Raw genomic sequence first — 23477 nt, forward strand, 5'->3', positions numbered from 1 at the left:
CAAACACATGTCTCCTGCACTGACAGGCGGATTTTTATACACTGTGCCACTAGAGAAGTTCCTAACTACATATACTTTAAGAATATTGCTTTTATTTGTTCACGAATTGTTTCTCTTAAAGCTCCTATCTGAGGAAATGAGTCATTTCTTGTGTCCTGTTCTTGCAGGAAGAATTTTGAATCGTTTCTCCAAAGACATTGGGCATATGGATGACTTGCTGCCCCTGATATTTCAAGATTTCATCCAGGTAACAAAACAGTCCTGTCAGAGTTCTCACAGGGAACAGAAGAGTGCCTGTTTCTCAAGGCCTTCTCACAGTGGCTGCTGCTGCTGCTGTTAAGTCGCTTCAGTCATGTCCGACTCTGTGCGACCCTATGGACTGTAGCCTACCAGGCTCCTCCATCCATGGGATTTTCCAGGCAAGAGTACTGGAGTGGGGTGCCATTGCCTTCTCCGCACAGGGGCTGAGGGTGGGCTTTTCAGCCTGGTGATGTGTCCTGTTATCTTCACTAAGAGGCTGTGTTTGTTAGAGAAAGGTGCTGTTCTGATTGGAAGGCTGAGCTAACATGAGTAACATCTGGGGCAGGAGTGTCTACACAGTCACGTCAAGGTTAGTCTGAAGCAGCGACATGCTGGATGAATGGTTCTCCCTCTGCTTTCCAGGTGTCTGATGTGGATTCCCTTTACTGTGAACATATTTCATGACAGAAACAACCATCTTTCATGGAAAGATAGCCTAGATAAGCTAAATTATGCACTGATTTACCGCATAAGACAAATATTTACTGTACCAATTTATTTGGATAAAGCCAGATGTGGTTACTTAGAAAGAAAAGATTGGTAAAAATAAGGTAAAAATAATACTTTAACTAGGATAATGTTGTTGTTTAGTCACTAAGTCACGTCTGACTCTTTTGTGACCCCATGGACTGTAGCCTTCCAGGTTCCTCTGTCCATGGGATTTCTCCGGCAGGAATACTGGAGTGAGTAGCCATTCCCTTCTCCAGGGGACCTTCCTGACCCAGGGATCAAACCCACGTCTCCTTCATTGTCAGGCCAATTTTTTACCACTGAGCCACCTGGGATGCCCAACAAGGACAATCAGATCAGATCAGATCAGATCAGATCAGTGGCTCAGTCGTGTCCGACTCTTAGCGACCCCATGAATCACAGCACACCAGGCCTCCCTGTCCATCACCAACTCCCGGAGTTCACTCAGACTCACGTCCATCGAGTCAGTGATGCCATCCAGCCATCTCATCCTCTGTCGTCCCCTTCTCCTCTTGCCCCCAATCCCTCCCAGCATCAGAGTCTTTTCCAATGAGTCAACTCTTCGCATGAGGTGGCCAAAGTATTGGAGTTTCAGCTTCAGCATCATTCCTTCCAAAGAAATCCCAGGGCTGATCTCCTTCAGAATGGACTGGTTGGATCTCCTTGCAGTCCAAGGGACTCTCAAGAGTCTTCTCCAACATCACAGTTCAAAAGCATCAATTCTTCGGCACTCAGCCTTCTTCACAGTCCAATTCTCCCATCCATACATGACCACAGGAAAAACCATAGCCTTGACTATATGGACCTTTGTTGGCAAAGTAATGTCTCTGCTTTTGAATATGCTATCTAGGTTGGTCATAACTTTCCTTCCAAGGAATAAACGTCTTTTAATTTCATGGCTGCAGTCACCATCTGTAGTGACTTTGGAGCCCAGAAAAATAAAGTCTGACACTGTTTCCCCATCTATTTCCCATGAAGTGATGGGACTGGATGCCATGATCTTCGTTTTCTGAATGTTGAGCTTTAAGCCAACTTTTTCATTCTCCAGTTTCACTTTCACCAAGAGGCTTTTGAGTTCCTCTTCACTTTCTGCCATAAGGGTGGTGTCATCTGCATATCTGAGGTTATTGATATTTCTCCCGGCAATCTTGATTCCTGCCATAAGGGTGGTGTCATCTGCATATCTGAGGTTATTGATATTTCTCCTGGCAGTCTTGATTCCAGCTTGTGTTTCTTCCAGTCCAGTGTTTTTCATTATGTACTCTGCATAAGTTAAATAAACAGGGTGACAATATACAGCCTTTACGAACTTCTTTTCCTATTTGGAACCAGTCTGTTGTTCAATGTCCAGTTCCAACTGTTGCTTCCTGACCTGCATACAGATTTCTCAAGAGACAGATTAGGTGGTTTGGTATTCACATCTCTTTCAGAATTTTCCACAGTTTATTGTGATCCATACAGTCAAAGGCTTTGGCATAGTCAATAAAGCAGAAATAGGTGCTTTTCTGGAACTCTCTTGCTTTTTCCATGATCCAGCAGATGTTGGCAATTTGATCTCTGGTTCCTCTGCCTTTTCTAAAACCAGCTTGAACATCAGGAAGTTCACGGGTCACATATTGCTGAAGCCTGGCTTGGAGAATTTTGAGCATTACTTTACTAGTGTGTGAGATGAGTGCAATTGTGCGGTAGTTTGAGCATTCATTGGCATTGCCTTTCTTTGGGATTGGAATGAAAACTGACCTTTTCCAGTCCTGTGGCCACTGCTGAGTTTTCCAAATTTGCTGGCATATTGAGTGCAGCACTTTCACAGCATCATCTTTCAGGATTTGGAATAGCTCAACTGGAATTCCATCACCTCCACTAGCTTTGTTAGTAGTGACGCTTTCTAAGGCCCACTTGACTTCGCATTCCAGGATGTCTGGCTCTAGGTCAGTGATCACACCATTGTGATTATCTGGGTCGTGAAGATCTTTTTTGTACAGTTCTTCTCTGTATTCTTGCCATCTGTTCTTAATATCTTCTGCTTCTGTTAGGTCCATACCATTTCTGTCTTTTACTGAGCCCATCTTTGCATGAAATGTTCCTTTGGTATCTCTGATTTTCTTGAAGAGATCCCTAGTCTTTCCCATTCTGTTGTTTTCCTCTATTTCTTTGCATTGATCGCTGAAGAAGGCTTTCTTATCTCTCCTTGCTATTCTTTGGAACTCTGCATTCAGATGTTTATATCTTTCCTTTTTGATAGAAAGGCTTTAAGCCAGTAATTTGACTATGGGATCAAAGTTATATCAGAAAATGTCTGGTTCATTTTTGATTGGCAGTTTTTCTTTTTACATATTGATTGCTCTGTCTTAACGTTTGTTAAGAAAAAAAAAAAAAAGAAAAGAAATCGAGCCTTCTATCTAGCCTTTTTTTTTCTGTGAACTTGAGTTTCTGAAGAATGATGTAGGGTCATCTCAGTTCCCTTTTCTTCATTCAGTATTGTTGCTCATGTGGGGTGTTTGTTTGTTTTTTAATTCTATATGCTTTTCGGTGATTAAGCCTGTGGGGAACTTTCTTTTTCTATCCAAGTGTTAATTTTGGAAATGAAAGGAATTTATCAAAAGCTGTACACAGAAATGCAGCATTGAGCATCTGAATGCAAACAGCCTATAAGCAAAAGCTTCTATTGTTTACCAATAAGAAGTGAGCTGAGATTCAGAGGCAGAGGACTTTTAATGCAAAAATTAAAAAAAAAAAAAAATTCTGATTTTTTTTTAAAATTTTCTGCAAACTTGCTTTATGAATGTGTCCTGCTGGCTTTAGCTTCATAATTTATCCTCAGAAGCAATCTTTCCCAAAAACATTGTCACATTTTGACAGTGATTGTGAATTACTTTGAAAAGATTTTGTGAATGGTTCTGTTTCTTTGCTATAGCAAGCTAGATCAAGGTTGGGTTTCTACTGCATGCTTAGCTCATGGTTAGTTACCAGTCAGAATCAGAATTCATCACATTTTTGCATGACCATATAGAGGGACAGGGATCAATGCTACCTGATTTCAGTAGGAAACATTTTCATTAATGAGGAGAGAATGTTCTAGTCTCATTGATTTTCAGGTCTAGCTTTCCTGTTATTTTACCTTTTTAGGAAATGATACACCTTGCACTAACTTTTGTGTATGGAAGAGTAGTTAGTGGTTGAGGTTTATTTTTTCCAGTCATCTTGGCCACATTTATTAAATGACTTTCTTACATTCAGTTAGCACTTTGGTTACAATCCTTTGAATCTATGCAAGTAGGTCTGTGTCTGTATACTTTATTTTGTTCCACTAATATGTTTACCCTCATATCAATACTGCAATCTTGGTTATTGTACATTTTCATAAAAGATGAAACCCATAGTCTAAGTCCTCTAACTTTGTACTCCTTTGTCAAGGTTGTTTTATCATCCTGGATACTTTTCTGTGTAAATTTTAGAAGCCTTTCAATTTTTTTTTTTCCATAAAAACCCACTGATAATTTTATTAATATTTCCTTTTAACTGTAGATAATTTGAGGAATCTAAGTCTTAACAATGTTGAATCTGCAACTGTAAATATGATGTCTCTCTCCACTTATTTAGGTATTGTTTGATTTTAGAAATGTTTCTTAATTTTTAATATATACATCTTATACTTCTCTGGTTAAATATATTCATGCATATTTGCTTTTTCACTCTATTATTGGGTTTTAAAAAATGTATTTATTTATTTTTGCCTGTGCTGGGTCTCTGTTGCTATGCGTGGGCTTTCTCTAGTTGCTGTGCATGGGCTTCTCACTGTGGTAGTTTCTCTTATTCCAGAGCATGGACTCTAGGGCATATGGTCTTCAGAGCTGCAGCACTCTGGTTCTAGAGCATGGGGTTAGTAGGCGTGGCCATGGGTTTAGTTGCTCCTTGTTATGTGGAATCTTTCAGATCCAGGGATTGAACCCATGTGTCCTGCTTTAGCAGGTAGATTCTTATCCATTCGGACCACCAGGGAAGTCCTATTAGATTTTTTTTTTAATACCATTATTCAATTTCTTGTTGCTAGTCTATAGAAATATGGTTGATTTATTTATAAATTCGCTTTGCTTTGCCTGGAGTTTGTGTTTTTTTTTTTTTTTTTTTTTAATTATGTAGAATTTTGTACACATACAATTATGTCAGCTGTAAATAATGACAGTTTTGTTTCTTCATTTCCAGTATTTATGACTTTTATTTCCTTTTCTTGACTTGTTGTAGCTAGACTTTCCAGTACAGTGTTGAATAGAAATGATTATATAAGACAATCTTGTACTCTTGGGGCAAAATATTTCAGTATTTCTTCATTACAAATTATATTAACTACAATTTTAAAATAGATATCCATTGTCAGATTGAAAACATTTCCTTTAACTCCTCAATTGCCAAGATTTTGTTTGTTTGTGTTTTTTTTTTTTACTAGTAAAGAATAAGTGTTGAATTTGGACAAATAATTTTTCTACATCTCTTCAAATAATCATGTGATTATTTATCTTAACTCTTTTAATGTGAATTATACTGATTGGTATTTGAAGGTTAAACTTGCATTACTTGAATAAACTTTACTTTGTCAAAATGTAGCCTCTTTTTTATGCATTGCTGTATGTAGTTTGAAGACAAAATGATAGGACACTGAAAGAGGAACTCCTCAGGTCAGTAGGTGCCCAATATGCTACAGGATATCAGTGGAGAAATAACTCCATAAGGAATGAAGGGATGGAGCCAACACAAAAACAATACCTAGTTGTGGATGTGATGGATGATAGAAGCAAGGTCTGATGCTGTAAAGAGCAATATTGCATAGGAACCTGGAATGTCACTTCCATGAATCAGGGCAAATTGGAAGTGGTCAAACAGGAGATGGCAATAGTGAACGTCGACATTTTAGGAATCAGCGAATTAAGATGGACTGGAATGGGTGAATTTAACTCAGATGATCATTATATCTACTACTGTGGGCAGGAATCCCTAAGAAGAAATGGAATAGCCATCATGGTCAACAAAAGAGCCCAAAATGCATTACCTGGTTGCAATCTCAAAAACGACAGAATAATCTCTGTTCATTTCCAAGGCAAACTATTCAATATCACAGTGATCCAAGTCTATGCCCCAACCAGTATCACTGAAGAAGCTGAAGTTGAATGGTTCTATGAAGACCTACAAGACCTTTTCGAACTAACACCCCAAAAAGATGTCCTTGTCATTATAGGGGACTGGAATGCAAAAGTAGGAAGTCAAGAAACACTTGGGGTAACAGGCAAATTTGGCCTTGGAATATGAAATGAAGCAGGGCAAAGGCTAATAGAGTTTTGCCAAGAAAACACACTGGTCATAGCAAACACCCTTTTCCAATAACACAAGAGAAGACCTTACACATGATCACCAGATGGTCAACACCCAAATCAGATTGATTATATTCTTTGCAGCCAAAGATGGAGAAGCTCTATACAGTAAGCAAAAACAAGACCAGGAGCTGACTGTGGCTCACATCATGAACTCCTTATTGCCAAATTCAGACTTAAAGTGAAGGAAGTAGGAAAAACCACTAGGTCATTCAGGTATAACCTAAATCAAATCCCTTATGATTATACAGTGGAATTGAGAAATAGATGTAAGGGAATAGATCCAATAGATAAAATGCCTGATGAACTATGGACTGAGGTTTGTGACATTGTACAGGAGACAGGAATAAAGACCATCCTATTGGAAAAGAAATGCAAAAAAGCAAAATAGCTGTCTGGGGAGGCCTTACAAATAGCTGTAAAAAGAAGAGAAATGAAAAGCAAAGGGGAAAAGGAAAGATACAAGCATCTGAATTCAGAGTTCCAAAGAATAGCAAGGAGAGATAAGAAAGCCTTCCTCAGTGATCAATGCAAAGAAATAGAGGAAAACAACAGAATGGGAAAGACTAGAGATATCTTCATGGAGAAGGCAATGGCCCCCCACTCCAGTACTCTTGCCTGGAGAATCCCATGGATCCAGGAGCCTGGTAGGTTGCAGTCCATAGGGTCGCTAAGAGTCGGACACGACTGAGCGAATTCCCTTTCACTTTTCACTTTCATGCATTGGAGAAGGAAATGGCAACCTACTCCAGTGTTCTTGCCTGGAGAACCCCAGGGACAGGGGAGCCTGGTGGGCTGCCGTCTATGGGGTCTCACAGAGTCGGACACAACTGAAGTGACTTAGCAGAAGAAGCAGAGATATCTTCAACAAAATTAGAGATAACAAGGGAACATTTCATGCAAAGATGGGCTCGATAAAGGACAGAAATGGTAGAGACCTAAGAGAAGCAGAAGATATTAGGAAGAGGTGGCAAGAATACACAGAAGAACTGTTCAAAAAAGATCTTCATGACCCAGATAATCACGATGGTGTGATCACTGACCTAGAACCAGACATCCTGGAATGTGAAGTCAATTGGGCTTTAGAAAGCGTCACTACTAACAAAGCTAGTGGAGGTAATGGAATTCCAGTTGAGCTATTCCAAATCCTGAAAGATGATGCTGTGAAAGTGCTGCACTCAATATGCCAGCAAATTTGGAAAACTCAGCAGTGGCCACAGGACTGGAAAAGGTCAGTTTTCATTCCAATCCCAAAGAAAGGCAATGCCAAAGAATGCTCAAACTACCACACAACTGCACTCATCTCACATGCTAGTAAAGTAATACTCAAAATTCTCCAAGCCAGGCTTCAGCAATACATGAACCGTGAACTTCCAGATGTTCAAGCTGGTTTTAGAAAAGGCAGAGGAACCAGAGATCAAATTGCCAACATCCGCTGGATCAAGGAAAAAGCAAGAGAGTTCCAGAAAAGCACCTATTTCTGCTTTATTAACTATGCCAAAGCCTTTGATTGTGTGGATCACAATAAACTGTGGAAAATTCTGAAAGAGATGGGAATACCAGACCACCTGACCTGCCTCTTGAGAAAGCTATATGCAGGTCAGGAAGCAACAATTAGAACTGAACATGGAACAAAAGACTGATTCCAAATAGGAAAAGGAGTACATCAAAGCTGTATATTGTCATGCTGCTTATTTAACTTATATTCAGAGTACATCCTGAGAAACATTGGGCTGGAAGAAGCACAAGCTGGAATCAAGATTGCCGGGAGAAATATCAATAACCTCAGATATGCAGATGACACCACCCTTATGGCAGAAAGTGAAGAGGAACTAAAAAGCATCTTGATGAAAGTGAAAGAGGAGAGTGAAAAAGTTGGCTTAAAGCTCAACATTTGGAAAACTAAGATCATGGCATCCGGTCCCATCACTTCATGGAAAACAGATGGGGAAACAGTGGAAACAATGTCAGACTTTATTTTGGGGGGCTTCAAAATCACTTCAGATGGTGATTGCAGCCATGAAATTAAAAGACGCTTACAACTTGGAAGGAAAGTTATGACCAACCTAGATGGCATATTGAAAAGCAGAGACCTTATTTTGCCAACAAAGGTCTGTCTAGTCAAGGCTATTGTTTTTCCAGTGGTCATGTATAGATGTGAGAGTTGGACTCTGAAGAAAGCTGAGCGCTGAAGAATTGATGCTTTTGAACTGTGGTGTGGGCGAAGACTCTTGAGAGTCCCTTGGACTGCAAGGAGATCCAACCAGTCCATCCTAAAGGAGATCAGTCCTGGGTGTTCATTGGAAGGACTGATGCTAATGCTAAAACTCCAATACTTCGGCCACCTCATACAAAGTGTTGACTCATTGGAAAAGATGTGATGCTTGGAGGGATTGGAGGCAGGAGGAGAAGGGAACGACAGAGGATGAGATGGCTGGATGGCATCACCGACTTGATGGAGATGAGTTTGCGTGAACTCCAGGAGTTGGTGATGGACAGGGAGGCCTGGCGTGCTGCAATTCATGGGGTCGCAAAGAGTTGGGCATGACTGAGCCAGTGAACTGAACTGAAGTGTTTGTAGTTTGTTAATATTTTGTCAAGAATTTTTTGACAAAAACAATTTATCTGTTGTTTGTGAAGAATATTGGTCTGTAATTTGCTTTTCTTAAAATATATTGTCAGCTTTTTGTATTAGAATTATGCAGGCCTCATGAGAGGACATGGGAAAAGTTTCCTTTTTGTGATGGTCATTAAAGTGTCAACTTTAATGCTTGACTTCAGGCTCTACTACAAAGTGACAGTCATCAAAACAGTATGGTACTGGCACAAAGAAAGAAATATAGATCAATGGAACAAAATAGAAAGCCCAGAAATGAATCCACGCACCTATGCACACCTTATCTTTGACAAAGGAGGCAAGAATATACAATGGAGAAAAGACAATCTCTTTAACAAGTGGTGCTGGGAAAATTGGTCAACCACTTGTAAAAGAATGAAACTAAGATACTTTCTAACACCATATACAAAAATAAACTCAAAAATGGGTTAAAGATCTAAATGTAAAACCAGAAACTATAAAACTCCTAGAGGAGAATATAGGCAAAACACTCTCTGACATAAATCACAGCAAGACCCTCTATGACCCATCTCCCCAAATATTGGAAATAAAAGCAAAAATAAACAAGTGGGACCTAATTAAAATTAAAAGCTTCTGCACCACAAAGGAAACTATAAGCAAGGTGAAAAGACAGGCTTCAGAATCGGAGAAAATAATAGGAAATGAAGCAACTGACAAAGAGTTAATCTCAAAAATATACAAGCAACTCCTGCAGCTCAATTCCAGAAAAATAAACGACCAAATCAAATATGGGCCAAATAACTAAACAGATATTTCTCCAAAGAAGACATACAGATGGCTAACAAACACATGAAAAGATGCTCAACATCACTCATCATCAGAGAAATGCAAATTAAAACCACAGTGAGGTACCATTTCACGCCAGTCAGAATGGTTGCTATCCAAAAGTCTACAAGCAATAAATGCTGGAGAGGGTGTGGAGAAAAGGGAACCCTCTTACACTGTTGGTGGGAATGCAAACTAGTACAGCCACTATTGAGAACAGTGTGGAGATTCCTTAAAAAAACTGGAAATATAACTGCCATACAACCCAGCAATCCCACTGCTGGGCATACACACCGAGGAAACCAGAATTGAAAGAGACACGTGTACCCCAATGTTCATTGCAGCACTGTTTAGAATAGCCAGGACATGGAAGCAACCTAGATGTCCATCAGCAGATGAATGGATAAGAAAGCTGTGGTACATATACACAATGGAGTATTACTCAGCCATTAAAAAGAATGCATGTGAATCAGTTCTAATGAGGTGGATGAAACTGGAGCCTATTATACAGAGTGAACTAAGCCAGAAAGAAAAACACCAATACAGTATAATAAGGCATATATATGGAATTTAGAAATATGGTAACAATAACCCTGTATGCGAGACAGCAAAAGGGACACAGATGTATTGAACAGTCTTTTGGATCTGTGGGAGAAGGCAAGGGTAGGTTGATTTGGGAGAATGGTGTTGAAACATGTATATTATCATATAAATAAAAAAGTGTCAACTTGACCACACTACATTCGCCAGTTATTCAATCTGTAGATGATATCTGTGTTGCTCTGTAGGTATTTTATAGATGTGATGATTAAAGTCCATAGTCAGTTTATTTTAAGTAAGGGCAAATACCCTGTATAGTTCTATGGACACAGTTCAGTTAATTGAAATGCACTAAGAGCTACAGCTTCCCTAAAGAAAAAAGAAATTCATTCTGTGGATAACAGCTTCAGCTCCTGCCCAAGAATTCCAGCCTGTCCTTTGTAACAGCCAGCCCTGCGGATTTTGGACTTGCCTAGCCAAGTCTGATTGTGGAGTATTATCTATTTTATGTTGTTAGATTCAATTCATTAGTATGCTGTATTATCTTCTTTTGATTCATGTTAATGGTAAATTTTCCCTTCATTTTTTATCTTTTATATTTCATGGTGCTTTCAAAGAACCAGGCTTTGTGTTTGTTGAGTTTTTTGCTTAGAAGTTAGTTTTTTATTTCATTCAGGTCTACTTTTCTTCTTATTTCTATTATTATGCATACATATGCTGAATTTTTGAATTATAAGATGGGTCTGAAAACCCTTGAATTTAACTTTTTTAAAAAACTTTTTTTCAAAATTTAATTTTATTGAAGTATAGTTAATTTATAATGTTGTGTTAGTTTCATGTGTACAGCAAAGTGATTTGGTTATACATATATTCATTCTTTTTTTAGATTATTTTCTCAAATAGATTACCACAGAATATTGAGTAGAGTTCTCTGTGCTATTATTTTTAAGGTATTCTTTGTAAAATTAGCAAATAAATGGTTTCCAGTATTGAATTTTTAATAAACTTGAATCCTAACAAAAGGTAGAAAGGAAGCTATTGATCAATGAGATACACTGAACACAAAGGAGGAAGTGCACCATGTTTCCCTAATGCTTTCTGTTGTGCTGGTTAACAGACTATAAATCAAACCCCACCTTTCACTCTTCAATGAAGTTAGCTGTGCTCTCAGTTGTGAGCTGCCTGAAGAATATACAGGTCCCAGAGTTGGTGTGGTTGTGAAAAGATACAAGGCAGCGAAATGAGGGGTGAAGAGTGTGGTTAGTGTATCCCAAGGAAAGGACAAGTTTAGAAAAGTTTTGTCTTAGGGTTTGTATAGACCTCAGCATACAAAGAAGACACCCCAGTGTTTTATAATGTTCTGATTTAACAGAGTTAACCAAGGTGGGTGAGATCAAAACAAACAGGGGTGATAAAGCAAGGATCTGGGAACCAGAGCTGATCTCTGAACTTATTGAGATGTGCAGGGTACCATATCAGCTTACACGCAGATTCAATACTGACCCTAGGTTGATGTTACAATTAGGAGCTTACCTTTAAAACCTTCCATGGTTTCTTTTTGCTTCTATTCTCCCTGTAATTGAAGGGTAATGAGTATCATTGGATAGGAATTACATTTTATTTCTCAATCCTTTCAGAATTTCATGTAGTCTGTTCAGGGTTTTATTGCATCCACAAGAATCTTGTGTTATCCAGAAGCACAATCTATGTGATAGCCTTTTCATTGACAGGTTATTTTTTTATCTCTTATATTTCCAGAATAAATGGATAGAAGAATCTCTCCTACACCCACATCCATAAACCACTGATCAAAACTAGTCGTCATTTTTTCTCTTTAAAGGAAATCTTGTCTTGTTTTCTTACCAAGAAGTGACTCTTGCTTCGTTTATTGTACTTAAGTTATACTTTTGCAAAATCAATAATAGTGTAGGGCAATCTGGATGATTTGTACCTACCACAACTTGAAACAGAGTTCTTAAGAGTCTGACTGCAGAATTAAAATCTCGGAAATTCTTTTGAGATGTTAGCAGTCTTAACGATCCTGATTCTGTTTTTTTAATACTGTAAACAAATAATAAAAGTACTATCTACTGATTAAATATATATTTCATATTGTACCTAATATAAGTATAAAAGCAAGCAAGAAAGAATTTACATAAAAATGTGTTGCACTTTATCGCTCAGTCATGTCCAACACTTTGCGGCCCCGTGGACTGCAGCCCACCAGGCTTCTCTGTCCATGGTGATTCTCCAGGCAAGAATACTGGAGTGGGCTTCCATTCCCTCCCCCAGGTGATCTTCCTAACCCAGGGATTGAACCCAGGTCTCCCTCATTGCAGGCAGGTTCTTTATTGTTTGAGCCATCAGGGAATCCTCTCATGCAAGAATGTAATAAGCCAAAAATATAGATAGCATATTTATTTGCATAAAATAAGGAGAATATATTTTTACTGCTGTTTATAGAAAACATGTTCTTTGGCACAAGCTTCACACAAAATATCAGGAACAAAATCCCTTGGAATTACATTTAAAGTTACATGTAGGTAAATACCTGGGAATTTCTATAGGACTGTAAGCAATTTGGAAATTAAATGCCAAGGAGGCAAACAGGTCCTTGTATTTCAAACTGTGTTTGAGAAAGGAATATGTTAAAATCTGCAGTATTAGTATACAGTGTTAACTCTACATGTGAGATTTTAACATTTCATTATCATCCAAATATAGATGTTAACCATTTAAACTACTGAGTCTAATGTTGTGTCCTTGGGGTTTATGTATTTTTTTAAAATTAGATTTCCACCCCTCCCCCCCATAATTTTGCTTCCTGGGATTATAACTCATCATTCTTATAAAGAAAGATTTTTCTTTTTATTTTTAAAAGTACAGTTCTTAAATTGACACGTTAGTGTGTTCTATTAGTGAGCACTTTTAGGATCTTTTAATGATCAGTCTGCTCTCTGAACTGAGCAGGCTGTTACTACCTAATTAGCTGGGAATCTAGAACTGGTCCCCTCATGGGAAAGACCAGATATGGCCCCAAGAAACCCAACAAAATTAGAAAATGCAGACAGAAGGAAAAATATATAAAAGAGTATGTTTAGATATTATTTTTTAAATGTGAATTTTATCTCTATATGTGATATAGTATAAGGCAGAAATTAAAAGAACAAACTTGGGGTCAAAATGACAGAATTTTCTGAATTTGGGCAAATCAATAAACCCCTCTGAACATCACTGCAAAGTTTCCTACTTTGTAAATGGAGAGGATAATCCATCCTACTCATATTGATGTGAGAATGAGATTAAATAAAGCCTATGAAATACTAGCAACATGAGACTCATGATAAGCCTTATGAAATGTCATCTGTTAATGATATTTAGGTGTGTTGGGTGACCATGATTTCTTTGCTTGTTGGCTAGATCTAGAGAATTGTGGAACTTCAGTGTAATGAGAAAATTTGTCATGGACTCTAACAATAAAGCAAGGTCCTATTTTTCAATTTTTTTGGTTGGGCACATTTTTTAAACAAAACCATTAACATTTACACAAGCGTTATTTTCTTTGCTGTTTTTTTGTATACTTCACGTACTATTCATTTAGATACCAGTGTGGCTTGTCATAAACAGCTGCTCATAGCACAGCATCCTTTCGCGGGATGAAAGGTGCTTGTTAGACTTCCTTCCATAGGTGGTGGTGACATGTTCTCTACCTTAGTCATCCTGACATCCTAACCAGGCTACTTACCTGCATTAAGAATGCTGACCTGGAGTGGACACAGTTGAATTTCCTGAGATTCACAAGTTTACAAAATCTAGATTTTGTACTTCTACTGGTATCAATATAACAATTCCTGGTGCATAAAATAGAAAATGTGAAATTTATCTTCTCTTTGACTATATTGAATAATCTGGTTTGGTTTTGTTGATCCAGAGGTCCACCACTTTCCCCCTTAGTCACCCATAAATGCTCAGGAGTTTCAAAACAGTAAATCTGCACCAATAAAAAGGATAACTGGAAAGAGAAAGAATATATAGAATGAGAAAAGACCATCTCAAAAATGTTACTTGCTGCCATATCCCTAAGGATATCAATCTTTGGAAGGCCTAGAATTGGGTAGATAATACAGGGAGGACAGAAATTGTAGTCATGAAGTATACTGGTCATATTATTTTAAAATTGCATCTTCAAACAAAATAGACCTCAGATACATTTTTCACTGTGACCAGAGAAAAGCCACAATCATGTTGGTACATGTGACATCATTACCACATCTAGGCCTTGTGGTTCAGCTAGTAAAGAATCCGCCTGCAATGCAGGAAACCTGGGTTTGAGCCCTGGGTTGGGAAGATCCCCTGGAGAAGGGAAAGGCTATCCACTCCAGTATTCTGGCCTAGAGAATTCCATGAACTGTATAGTCCATGGGGTCACAAAGAGTTGGACCCGACTGAGCGACTTTCACTTAACTAAACTAAAGGAAAAATAGCACCTGCTCAAATATGTCCTTGGATAATGCTAAGGTGTTCTAGTGGTTAGAATGAGTGGTCTTTTGGGGTCCAAATTCATGAGATTCTTAAGATTCTTTGGGCCCATAAGTCTTTGAATACCTCATCCCTCCTCCCCTGGCTTCTGGTGTCCAGAACATGCTAAAGGATGTTAATGATGGAGTTAGAGTTTTTATTTGTTGTGTATGAACTAGTTAGCTAGTTAGCACTAGTTAGCATTACCTCATTTAAATCCTACCACCATCCTTTCATGTTGTTGGTATATCCCAGTTTTTACTAAGGTTGAGAGTGAGGTATAGAGTCTTACTCTCCCTGTTTATTCAAGAAGGTTAGCCCTAAACCCTGTCTTAGCACAATACTGGTCTAGTGGAATTTCCCTTTCAGATGTAGGCTGTCGTTCTCTACAAACTAAAGAATTTTTCTGAATTGTGAAAAATCACCATTTTCTCTCAAGTGAAGATTTCATCTAAGAATTTTTTATTTATTTATTTATGTGGATTCATAGACTTTGGATAGAATTTCCCAAATGGTGTGCTCCAAATGGAAAATATATTAAAATAATTATCCTCCTTATTTTGAGGGGCATCAGGACTTGGGTCACTTACTCTGGGTCAGTATGGATTTTTCTGTATACCCATCATTGTCTCTGTGCCTGTGTGAGAGAGGTACAGAGCACTGTCCATGGTGATGTGGGCCATCAGATGGGCCTGAAATCCAATCAGGGGAATTGTGTGTGTATCTTGAGTTGGACTTTTTGAAATTCCTGGGAATGTCTGAGAAAGAAATGAGATTGGCTTCAAGGAAGCATACTAGAATCTTTTGTTTCCTTCTGTAGATGTTGATTTTTTTCTTGGATGCTATTTTCATCTTCTACAAACTTCTATAATGGGTTTGAGATAGCTGATAATAAAAGACTCACAAATCTACATATGTATAAATATAAACCCATACATTATATATGTGTATATATATGTATAATATCCAATCCACAATGAGAGTGGCTAAAGTATTACCTACAAGTATAAATAAACCTGTTAGAGACATCCTCTTTGAATTACTTCAGAATTTAGGGTCATGAAATCTGAAGGACCTAACCTAACTAGGGAGCTTCTGAGAGCATTAGTAATGTACCAGGGTCCAGCCCCGGTTGGATCCAGGGATTCCCTCGGGAGGTCAGCGTTGGTGAAAGGATAGATAAAAGGAGAAAGAGACAGAGGCTTGAACTAACTGGTTTACACAGAAAGCCAATAAAACCTGTGACATCAGGTTTGCACTGACCACGGAGGCCACAGACGTCCTCTCAAATCACAGAAGGTGCCCCACCTCAGGCACCTTCTCAAGTAGATCTTAGAAGCCTGGGCAAATAAGTGGTCTCAGAGGGCCCCCACGCTCCAAATTAGTCATCCTGAAGGAAGAACAGAGAAGAAAAGAAGAGAAAAGGAAGCAAGAACGACACGGGGAGACCAAGCCTGTTGAGCAAGGTCCGCAACTTTATTTTCCAAAGTAGCTTTTATACCTTAAATTGTGCATAGAGGATAATAGGGGGTGTAGAGTCATGCAAGGTCAGCAGTCCTTGAGTATATCAAAGCCAGGCTTTCTTTCTGCAAACTTATCATATACAAAGGCTTTAGGTGATTTACATCATCTTCTGGCCAGGAGGCCTCTTAACATTTTATGACCCTTTCTTCTGAATAATGGTTAGTCAATCAGAAAACTTATTTTCTCTAAAGGTGATTATTCTAAAGTCAGGTGCCACCCTCTGAAAGCATTAGATAAAGTTGCATTCCTATAGGGAAAAAGTGTGGTGGGTTATAACAAGAAAAGAATTAACTCAAGGGTACAAGGTTACAAACATTAAAGCTACTACTTACATTTCTATATACCAACTATATTAATCAATACACTCCCAGGGACACAGTACATAAGGGATATGGAAACTTGGCAGCAAGCATTAGCTCAACAAAGAAATCCTCTACTAGTTCTATTCTAACAATTTTAACTCTCTGAGAAGCTCTGCATTGTTAGAATATCTTAAGCTTCCCATGCCTCTCGTGGTTGGGAGGCTGTGAACAATCACATGCGTAGCTGCAAGAGTCCAAACAAACCTAGAAAGTCATCAGAGGGGTTTGAATTGAAACACTCCTATTATGCCCAGGAGACTTATTAACTAGAGCTCTAAGTTTATTTTTTTCAGAGAAAGGTGGTCAGGGATAGCCCCTGTTAATGTCAGAAGAGTTGGTGAAAGTCGTGAAATAGTAAAACAGACAGATTCTGGTTTTGGGGTAGCTGCTCAGGCAGATCCAGGGGGGCCCTTGAGCCCTGACTCGCCTTGCCCATCAGGGCTCTCCCACATGACCTTGTCATGGGTGGGAACTCCCATGCTGGCTCCCAGCAGTAATGGGTCTTCAGTTCATTTCAGTTCAGTCACTCAGTCATGTCAGACTCTTTGCAGTCCCATGAATTGCAGCATGCCAGGCCTCCTTGTCCATCACCATCTCCTGGAGTTCACTCAAACTCACATCCATCGAGTCGGTGATGCCATCCAGCCATCTCATCCTCTGTGGTCCCCTTCCCCTCCTGCCCCCAATCCCTCCCAGCATCAGAGTCTTTTCCAATGAGTCAACTCTTTGCATGAGGTGGCCAAAATACTGGAGTTTCAGCTTTAGCATCATTCCTTCCAAAGAATACCCAGGGAAAGTGAAAAAGTTAGCTAAAAGCTCAACATTCAGAAAACGAAGATCGTGGCACTGGTCACATCATTTCATGGGAAATAGATGGGGAAACAGTGGAAACAGTGTCAGACTTTATCTTTTGGGGCTCCAAAATCACTGCAGATGGTGACTGCAGGCACGAAGTTAAAAGATACTTACTCCTTGGAAGAAAAGTTATGACCAACCTAGATAGCATGTTGAAAAGCAGAGACATTACTTTGCCAACAAAGGTCTGTCTAGTCAAGGGTATGGTTTTTCCAGTGGTCATGTATGGATGTGAGAGTTGGACTGTGAAGAAAGCTGAGCACTGAAGAATTGGTGCTTTTGAACTGTGGTGTTGGAGAAGACTCTTGAGAGTCCCTTGGACTGCAAGGAGTTCCAACTGGTCCATTCTAAAAGAGATCAGCCCTGGGTGTTCTTCAGTGGGTACCTAAGGAAGAAACATTGGTACAGGCCCCTTCATTTTGATCTTACCTCTGCTTTCCAGGTTATCTGCCAAGCTAGGTTAGTCATAAAAGGCCCTCACGTGGGGAGAGCCAGATCATTGAAACTGGTGGATGTTGTCCAAATGATGCGGGTCTGCTAAAAAACTGTAATTTGTATTTTTCCCTGGTTGACATTTTAGTAGGATTTTTTGATAACCAACAATGGGGAGCCAAGTGACTAAAGACTAGACATAGCAGGAGCTGGAAGGACCCCTCCCCATAAGCATGGAGAGTCCAGCATGGTGGGATACACAGTTAATGCAGTGGCTTTAAGAAATCATTCATCTGTAGGTCTAATAGGAGAGAGGTCAGACAGCCCTATTTTTCTCCACTTATGATTGGAATTTATTCCTTCAGAATTCTGTCCTCTTCACTCTGAGTTTTGTATTGATACGACAGCAGAGATCGGGAAAAACAGGAAAGGCACATGGATCTCCATCCAGAACATGCTATTTGGCTCACAAGGGCTCCTAGACACAAAGTCATGGTTCCGGACATTTCCTCCTCCTCCTCTCAGGCTCCCCCTGCCTACAGCTATGGCTCTAGGATTTTCTGAGTACAAACTGCTCCTGTCTTTCTCCATGACCTGCAGTCCTTCCCTGGAAAACTTAGGACAACCACTTACCCTCCTAGCTTCATGTATTATCTGTAAATGAAAATAAAGTTTTTGCTTTTCTCATTCAGAAGATGGTTGTGAATATCCTCTGAGAAAACTGATCAGGAAGAGCTGTGAAATGATAACCTGAGTCTCTGTGATAACAGACATTACCCCCCTAATCCATCCCTCAGAGACATGACATTCTGGGGCCAGCTGCCCTGGGTGACAAGGTAGGGAGGCTCTGAGGTGGCATATGTGGGATGCAAGTGATAGTGGTGCTGAGAGGACACAGAACAACTGGTGTTAATTTGGACAAATATCTTAACTTAATCCCAACTCCTTTTCAGTCCAAATCTCCATCAACTGTGATCACCACCTACTGTGATTACTCTTTCTATTTGTTAAACCAGCCTGTAAATTTCAGTCCTAAGTCTTCTCAGAATTGTCTAAGAATTTTCAGGTATTCCTCTCTGTGTTTCCCTAGCATTCAGTACCATGTTCAAATCACCATGGATTTGTATCCATCTGAGATCATAAACTCCAGAGGCCTTGGCCTAGGCCTTGTGAATCTGCATGTCTCCACCAACCCACTTCTCTCTTAGCAAGCAGATGCTAAGTATTGACTGTATTCTTATTGCCTGAAGCTGCCCACCACAGTATCATACTTTTCCTGATAAAGTTTTGAATGCTTACATCAGCATCAACCAATGATTTGTAGAAGACTATTCTCCAAGATAAAATCATCTCACAGATGATGTGGTAATTAAGTGAATGTTCATGGAACTTTTAGCACAGTGCCTTGCATATAGTAAATGCCTGGTAAATGGTGTCTGCTGTTGTTATAATCACTAACCTTTGAAATGTACATTTTATATACTTAGCACGATGATAGAAAGTTGGCTGTATGTTAGGGGAAAGCTTAAATATGTCATAAAGTCTCATGACATGGGCTTCCCGGCTTTGTGACTTATACTTTGCAGTGTCTATCAGGTTTTCCTCTCCCTGGGCCTCAGTGTCTCCATCTGTAAAATGAGATAATACTGTTCCTAGGTAGAGCTCTTGTGAGGATAAACAAGTTAATGCATGTGAAGTATCAAATGTTCAGCCCTGAACACAGTCAGCACTCAGTAAATGTTAACTATGGATAGAAAACCAAGAAAGAGGAATTTCCACTTCCAAAGATCAATATTTTAATTTTTTTCCTACATTTCTGGACCCTGAATTTGTAATTAACCACTTCTTTATCCCTGCATGTATAGCTGAGGCTTCCGGATTCCTCATCCTTGATGCCTGCTCGCTCATCCCTCTAGTAACACCTGCTGACTCCTGATAGTTTGGGATTCAGCTCCTACTCTCTAAACCTCATATATTCTCTTCTGTTAAAGATAGTAATGACTCTCTCATAGTGCTACTGAGTGTATCACAAGAGCAGATAACTAGGAAGTTCTTATCAGAGTGTTTGGCTCATACAATAAACATCATGAGGATCGCCTATAATTTTATTTCTTTGGATAGAAAAGCATTCCTTGCTGTTCCAACAAGTCTTTCAAGGAAAGGAGTTCAATCCTAACAACACAAACCATTAAAGTTTATCTTGAAAAGTATCCTTGACATGGAGGTCTCTGTATTTTTGTTATTTCAGATGTTTCTACTTGTGATTGGTGTGGTGGCTGTGATGGTGGCTACGATTCCTTGGGTGGCTATACCTGTGATTCCCCTTGGCATCATTTTCTTTGTTCTCCGGCGATATTCCTTAGAGACATCACGAGATGTGAAACGCCTGGAATCCACAAGTGAGTACCAAGGCTCTCAGGTTGGGAGGGCAGTACAGGCTGGCTTTCATTTATGCTATAATTAACCACACCCCTGAAATTCTGCAGATTCATTCTTGAATTTCTCACTAAGTTAATTTTAGGTAATTGAACATATTACCACTGAGTCCATGTGTCCCTTAAGGCAAATGGACCTGGTGATGGGTCAGTTCCAGTTTGAATCTTAGGACAGGGAATATAAGCACCATGAGGACAGGCACTGTTTCTCTCTGGTTCATGACATACTTCCTAACACAGAGTATCAAGCCTATACATTTTTTAAAAATAAAATATTTCAACATGTTGGAACTAAGCAGAAGGAAAACAGAGAATTTTTCTTCTCCTTAAGTTACCAGAGATGACAAGAAAGGAAACAATTAGGAAAAGGATAGGAGACATCAGGAAATATATGTTAGAACTGATATATTTGAAAAATACATTCTTTCACATGTTTATGTAAGTTGCAGTTGTTAAATGTATTGAAAAGATAAGTCCTGTTATTTTCAGCTTTGCTCTTTATCATCACCAGTGTTTGGGGTGATACAACAGTGTGATCCCCTGTTTTTCTAAACTACTCATATAAATAGTGCTGAAAATGATCCCCTAGGAGAACACAAGAGGGGGAATATGTTCAGTATGCATCTGGCCTACTACCCCACTCAACTTTGCTCTTTATCATCACCAGTATTTGGGGTGATACAACAGTGTGATCCCCTGTTTTTCTAAACTACTCATATAAATAGTGCTGAAAATGATCCCCTAGGAGAACACAAGAGGGGGAATATGTTCAGTATGCATCTGGCCTACTACCCCACTCAACTTTCTAGTTTTAGAATAATGGAGAACAGGGACTTTTCTGGTGGTTTTATGGTTAAGAGTCTGCACTTCAATTTAGGGGGCACAGCTTCAATCCCTGATTGAGTAACTAAGATCCTGTATGGTGCAGCAAAAAAAAAAAAAAGAAAAAAAAGGAGAACACATTTTATGATTAATCATTCTATAGGTAATCACAGATTATGAAATAATTGAATTTATCTCATTATTAATATATATATTTCATCACTAATAAAACAAAAAATAAGGGAAATCGAATTGCTATGTATTTCTTAAAAAGTTATAAGAACTATAGCTGAAAAGTGAGGAGGGAAGGTTTGTATCAGAGACCTCAACCATTAATAATTATTTCAAATTAATACCAACTTAACCTTCTAGATACCAAGCCAAGTAGAGAAGCATATTGAGTCCCATGGTTCTTTGTATCTACTAATGGAAAAATGTCTCAATTCATCCAGTCACAGAAGCTTTTTTCATTGTGACATTTGCATGTTTTGTTTCTGTAGTAAACACTTAAGAAGTATTTATTCTAATTATTTGTGAAAAGGATAGTGATCATCAGTTTCATAAAAGCTACATAAAAAAATTCAGTCATCAAGAGAACCAGCTAAAGTTTCATAAAGTCCATTTTTGTGAGATGTTTGAATGGATCAATAGCAGTAGAGCCCAGATGTGAGTGACATTGTGCTGATGCGACCTGGGGAGGCAGAAGAGGGAGTGATGAGCTCCATCCAGTCCTCTGTGTAGACAAAGCTTCAGACGTTTTATCGTTTGAGGATGCCCATGAAATTCAGTCAGTCAGCAGTCTTTTTTCAAGAAGAAGTACAGGATTTTCTGTGTTTGTTCTGGGGAGTTTGAGGACTTTGGCATCATCCTTGTACAATATTGGGGCTCTTTGCACCCAGAGGTTGGAGGTTTTCTGAACATAAATAATAATAATATATAATATTAATAAATCAATAATATTTTATTAATAATACAATAATATAATAATTTTTCTGGAAAAAAATGTGCATCATCACACATGGGCATCCTTAATCCTGATTATTCTCTCTCTGAGACACAACTGTTGCGATTAAGCACAGCCTTGGAAGTAAGGCATGGTTGACTCTCAACACCCAGGTTTATCACTAATGTGGGTCAATATACTTAATACTGAGCAGAGAGTTCTCTTAATCCTTCAGTCTTTGGAGTTCTCATGAGGATTTATTGAACTGATGCTTGTAAAGTGCTTGGTGGCCACTACTAAAGGCACTAGAACCATGAACATGAAGGGATTAAAAACTTATTCACAACTAGCAGGTCTCACATGACTTGAATGATAACCTGCAGCCATGCTGTCAACATGGGGTCCCTTGCCCGGGAAGATCTGCAGTCCTGGTGGGGTGTGTCCCCAGGTGTCCTCAAGGTTGTGGAAAACATAGCTGTCAGGCATGTGAACTGTAGGGTTACACATGTCTGTGACTGCAGACTGCTGCCATGGATGTTACATAGTCTTCTTCAGAACAGCAAGCTCAGTGTTTTTGAGAAAAAGGGTGTTGTTACATTGAGCAAGGTAAGATCAAAGCCTTGACATCCCCTCTACCCCTGTACTAGTTAATTTTCTTTGCAGACACTCCATTTCATTCATTCTGGCATCCTGCTCAGCCCTAAATGAGATTTGAAAGAAACAGGATGGCTTTTCACAGGTCCTGATTCCCTCTGACCTGCTGTAACTCTTGGGCATGAGGTGAGGTAGGTCATGGGGTGTTTGGTTCTCTGGTGTTCAAGGCTGAGATGATACCTGGTTTCTAAAGTCAACCCCACCCTCCATCCCTGCTGGAGAGAATCAGCTGCACTTTGATCTGAAGAGAGAAGGAGGTGAGGGAGGCCGTGCTGGAGAGTTCACTCCAGGATCTCCCTGGGGGAACAGCCACATCTACTTCTTTCTCAGAAGCCTTGTCTGTGTGTGTTGACATCACAACATTTACTCTGGAAGTGAGAGCCTGGTTCTAGTGAGTTCTATATACTCCCTGGAGCTGGACTTGTGGCATCCTTCTAACAGGGTGATGGCCCCAGAATTCACCTGCATCATCCCTGTGAGCACCCTGCTTCCAGACTGACTGGATTCTGGGGTTGAGTTGGGACACCTGCTGGGGTGAAGAAAAGGCCTTTCTAATTTGGAGCAGGAGCTCAGTCTATGTTCATTTTGCTTTTATAAGTGTAAAATTATAGGAAAGTAAAATAAATAGTTAGTTAAATGAAGAGTAGTGTGGATGTTGGAATGAAAACACAGGTACCCAACCGGATGATCAAAAACATCACTGAATCACTTTAAGCTCTGTGCCTGAATTAAGTACAAAGGGGAAATGTTAGAAAATGTAGCTTTTCAGAGAAGGTGTTTTCCCTGTATCAGTTCCACAGGTGAGGCCTCTAACAGTTAAGGTTCCTGGTCAGATATCATAGGTGGAAAAAGCCC

General features: G+C 39.3%; 1 protein-coding gene across 6 annotated transcripts in view; it reads left to right on the plus strand.

Annotated features, from left to right (window-relative positions):
- LOC147361913 (ATP-binding cassette sub-family C member 4-like) overlaps positions 1–23477 on the plus strand; it is a 195388-nt gene that overhangs the window by 110123 nt on the left and 61788 nt on the right. For all 6 annotated transcript variants that reach the window (XM_086330224.1, XM_086330221.1, XM_086330223.1 and 3 more), the window contains 2 exons: positions 168–247; positions 20017–20167. In XM_086330224.1, coding sequence (XP_086186350.1) covers positions 168–247; positions 20017–20167 — 231 coding nt within the window. The remainder of the gene's footprint in view (positions 1–167; positions 248–20016; positions 20168–23477) is intronic.

The sequence above is a fragment of the Bos grunniens genome, chromosome 12 (assembly GCF_055505025.1).
Source record: "Bos grunniens cultivar Pamir isolate PY7600 chromosome 12, Bosgru_T2T1.0, whole genome shotgun sequence".
Classification (NCBI taxonomy): Eukaryota; Metazoa; Chordata; class Mammalia; order Artiodactyla; family Bovidae; genus Bos; species Bos grunniens.